Genomic DNA, 4601 nt, shown 5'->3' on the forward strand with positions numbered 1-4601 from the left:
CCCCTGTTTCAGTTTTTATTCATTCATTCATTTCTGCTTGGGTCTGAATTTGATTGTGTCTTCAGGAGTTGAGAGACGGAGAATCTACGATATTGTTAATGTTCTGGAGAGTGTTGGGGTGAGATTTGTTTTGTTCTTCACTCTGATCTCTCTTTATGTTTGATTGACTGAGTCTTGATGAAACTTTTAGGTTTTGACAAAAAGAGCCAAGAATCAGTATACGTGGAAAGGATTCTCTGCGATTCCGGCAGCGTTGAAGGAGCTTCAAGTGTGTTTTCTTTTCTTTACAACTTCGATTTGCGAATTCTCATAGGTAGTGTGTGTTCCTGACGCAGGAAGAAGGTGCTAAGGACACTTTTCACCGTTTTTATACCAACGAGAATGTCAAAGTAGGTGGATTTTGATTGAGTCTTGAAGTTGTTGTCTTCTTGCTTCTTGTGCTGTAAGGTCCCTATGCTTTTATTTCAGGTATCTGATGATGAAGATGATGAGGAAGAGTCTTCTTCTCAGCCTCTTTCTAGTAGCCAGACTGATACCTCCAAACCTGTCTCTCTTCCCCAGTCTTCAGATCCCTCTAAAATAGGTACTTTTCTGTATGTCTCTAGGTTTGGTTCCGTTGCAAAGCAGACTCCGTGAATTACCAAGTTCTAGGTTAGATTGATCCTTCTTATCAAATTAATGGAAGTATCACTCTCTGGACCTTAGGATAAAGAAAAGATAAGTTTCATTAGATATAATGTGGATTCCTTGACAATTTTTTTGGTTGGTTATGTGTGACAGATAATAGACGAGATAAATCTTTAGGACTGCTTACTCAGAACTTTATCAAGCTCTTTGTTTGCTCTGAAGTAAGTTATATGTTTTTATATTAGTTTTACAAACTAGAGAGTTTTTTTTCCAGTAAGTTACTTATACATTTGGTTGAATCTTTAGGCTAGGATCATCTCCCTTGACGAGGCTGCAAAATTACTTCTTGGAGATGCCCACAATACATCAATAATGAGAAGTAATCATCTTTATCTTTTGACCTTTTTGACTCTTTTTTTTTTATTCTGCATACTCTCTTGTTGACACCACATTGATATCTTCTTGTGGCAGCAAAAGTGAGGCGGCTTTATGACATTGCGAATGTCTTGTCATCAATGAATCTCATTGAGAAGGTAAACCAAAACTAATACTTAGCTGGCTGCAGTATTTCATGAACCATCAATGATTTATTGATGTTAAATTAGTCTTACTATATGTCTCTGGTTGTGACAGACTCACAACTTAGATTCTAGAAAACCAGCTTTCAAATGGTTAGGATACAATGGGGAGCCTACTTTCACACTGAGCAGCGATTTGATGCAAGCTGAATCAAAGAAGAGAGTTTTTGGAACTGATCTCACTAACGTCAGTGTCAAGAGAAGCAGAACCCATGAAAGTGCTACCGAGAGGAGGATAAAGATGAAACAACAAGCAATAGCAGATAGTTCTTATAATCAAAGCTCTGATGATGCTCATGAATCAAGAGGTTACGAGTTTGGTCCTTTTGCACCAGCCGCTGGTGGTACATATCCAGCTGCTCGTTTGGAGGACAACTCCAAGAGAGCTTTTGATGTTGAGAATCTAGTTTCGGAGTATCGTCCTTCTTACCAAAATCAAGGTAACACTCATATCCATTTGATGTTTGAGAAGATTTTGCTATCAAAACAAACATATTAAAAAGTTGTTTTCTGAATAAAAATTTCAGTTTTGAAAGACCTCTTTGCGCATTACATGGACGCTTGGAAGTCATGGTACAGCGAAGTCACGCAGAATAATCCATTACCAGATACATCAAAACGCCATTAGAGATATTCTTAATCTTCTCTTACCAGTGAACATTTCGTTTTGACCAATGTGGGTTTAGTTTCTCCACACAATTTTAACGGCAGGAATCCGACATTTTAAGATGCAGACTGCACCATCTCTGTGCTTTTGTAGTCACTGTAGGCTGTTTAGAAATCATCTTTTGCTTGATTCCGATGCCAGTTGTATGTAACTTATATATAATCCCCATCTTTTATTTTTAAAGAATCTCAAAAGTGAAAACCTAGGTTCTATACGGATCTCTTTGTTTTATATTATTGTACACTCATTGGTATCACTGTATAAGGAAGTATAGTGCTCATCTCAGAGAGAGGAAGGAGCTTTCTACCATCCCCATGGTTCATCAGAGGTATACCGAGTCACCTGCTTCACACTCAAGTACTGAGTCACAGGCATAAAATGTAGTGTACATGTATTATTGGAGCTTCTTGATATGGGTATGTAGATAAATCTAAACTCACTGGGAGTCATTTGCCATCTGAATGGCTTCATCCTGGGTGGAGAAAGTTTTGACACGCAGAACAGGACCAAAGACTTCGTCTAATACTGCGAAAATCAATAAAACACTTGCAAGTGATCACGGGCTCTAGATTGGATTAGTCTAGAATTGTCATGTACCTCAGGACGAGCTCCTCCGCAGAGGACAGTTGCACCTTCCTTTCCTAGCGTTTGAGACAAATTTCAGTACTCTCTCTCTCCTACTGCACAAGTTTAAGATGTAAGACTTAACTAAAAGTCCTCTGTGGTGATGTGTTCGTAAGAAGGTTTTGGGGGGTGGGGTTGAGAATATCAAATTCTGTCTAGCAATTTTAGTTCTTTGCTGACTATAGCCCTTCTTCGAAAGGATCTGAAATCTTAATGTTGTTTGTCCATTTTACAAGCTTGTCCAAAAATTGGTCATCAATCTTTCCTAGCATTTCACCAAAACTTTCTTTTCATCAAAACAACATTACTACAAAGACTACAAGTATAGTGAAGCTTCTCTATCCTAGTTTAATTTATGACAAATAACATAGTGGCTTTATTAAAGCAGCCATGGGTAGATGAGCAGTTGTGTTTAAGGATATCTATCACAGTTCGATGAAATATTGTAACCAGAGACTATTGCAGATTAGATGCCCAACTTTTTTTTTTTTTTTTTTTGTTAATCTGGGGGTATCCCAGGCCCATGGAGAGGCCCGAACTAATCCCCAAGGGGAGGTGCAGCCCACGGATAGATTCTCTCTCCGGGTATTCAATTGGGCCCTAAAGCATAGGCCCATATCCGTGTTGGGTGACCAGGATAATTGTGACTTAGTTTCGCGCAGCAGGTGGATCGAACCTGAAACGTGTTGGCGTCTCAGTCCCGTCTCCTTACCACTCGACCACAATCACCCGGTCAACATGCCCAAGTTACATGCACGAGAAGTCGAGATGGGGCACTACAAATGACTATTCGTCCAGAAACAACCAAACACAGTCCATTCCACAGCTGTTAGAACTAAAATGTGGTCACTAACTAAACCAATAGTTAGGAGTCCTTATAGCATGGTTTGTTCAAGGTTCCAAAAGTACCCACCTCTGTCAATTTTAACATCATCAAAAACAATGACAGGGCTTTTTCCCCCAAGCTGAAACAGGCTGTGGAATTAAAAAGAACAAGATTCATACACAGAGCCCATGTCAATAAACAAAACCAAGATAGACACATGTCCCAAAAGAAACAATGATAGCGACCATTGGAGAAGAGAGCACCGATTTTCAAACTGCGAATAAAAACAAGTCAAGAAAGTTTGTTTGTGAATTTGAAGAAACTCATATCCAAAAGACCAAAGAACCAGTTTGGTGAAACCTCAAAGCTCACACAGCTATAAACATGCATGTACAAAAATTTTGCAGGCTCTTAAACAAAAAAAGTTGTCTGCCATACTCTTAATGAGTCTAATATGCTCTTCGTTGAATTGATACTCCTTCTTAATGTGGTTAAAGTCAATTGTATCCTGATTTCATCTAACCAATAAGTTATTTTCGTCTTATTCATCTCTCTCATCCCTCTTCTTCCATCTCCTCTCCGATTCGACTTGTTATTTCTCTCTCTTTCCGAATACCATTGTTGCGGACGTACTTTTACATTTGATTCATTTCCTACCCAACACTACATAAGCAATTTTTGACGAATTATAAGTGTACATTCATACCCGGAACTAAATTAAGCACTACATGTGTACCCAACATATAACAAGCATGTGTGTGTAAACAAAGAACAATCAAGCAGATACATCATAACCTATATATTGAGTATATGCTACTATTCTAACTATATATAGTATATGATCAATGTTGGATAATTCCAAGCTTGTGGAAACTTAACATATTATTAGATGTTTAATATGTTAAGATAAACACAATAATGAAACCTAGAAATAGGAAAAGGAAGTTTCTATTTAGGTTAGGTTTGTGTTTTCCATATCTCACATGTTAAAGGGAATTGTCTTTCATATAAATATAGGTCTAATGGAGAGGTGTTCCATATGATCTAAGAGAAACATATCGAGAGCTTTAGTTTTGAGTAGTTTCTAAAGCTAATAAGAAAAGTTGTTCTTATAACTCTTTGTGTTTCTAAGAGATCTGAATTGGTATCAGAGCCTCAGGTTGGAGACTCGATCTAAGCTTAAGTTGTAGCTTAAGATCCTGGTGCTTGTGAACAAGAGATCGCGTAAGCAAGATGGCGGACGTGACTAGGGCTCCACGCACGAAGGATTTTGGATCTG

The 4601-nt window shown here is 38.3% G+C and overlaps 1 protein-coding gene across 1 annotated transcript in view; it reads left to right on the top strand.

Moving 5' to 3' along the window:
- Window positions 1-2072, top strand: part of LOC106311791 (E2F transcription factor-like E2FE) — a 3585-nt gene extending 1513 nt beyond the window's left edge. Inside the window, exons 3-11 of the mRNA XM_013749086.1 lie at window positions 66-118; window positions 191-268; window positions 336-389; window positions 469-583; window positions 781-848; window positions 934-1006; window positions 1099-1160; window positions 1261-1645; window positions 1733-2072. Of these exons, the coding sequence (XP_013604540.1) occupies window positions 66-118; window positions 191-268; window positions 336-389; window positions 469-583; window positions 781-848; window positions 934-1006; window positions 1099-1160; window positions 1261-1645; window positions 1733-1833 (989 nt within the window). The 3' untranslated portion in view covers window positions 1834-2072. The remainder of the gene's footprint in view (window positions 1-65; window positions 119-190; window positions 269-335; window positions 390-468; window positions 584-780; window positions 849-933; window positions 1007-1098; window positions 1161-1260; window positions 1646-1732) is intronic.
- The last annotated feature ends 2529 nt before the right edge of the window (window positions 2073-4601 follow it).

The sequence above is a fragment of the Brassica oleracea genome, chromosome C8 (genome assembly GCF_000695525.1).
Source record: "Brassica oleracea var. oleracea cultivar TO1000 chromosome C8, BOL, whole genome shotgun sequence".
Classification (NCBI taxonomy): domain Eukaryota; kingdom Viridiplantae; phylum Streptophyta; class Magnoliopsida; order Brassicales; family Brassicaceae; genus Brassica; species Brassica oleracea.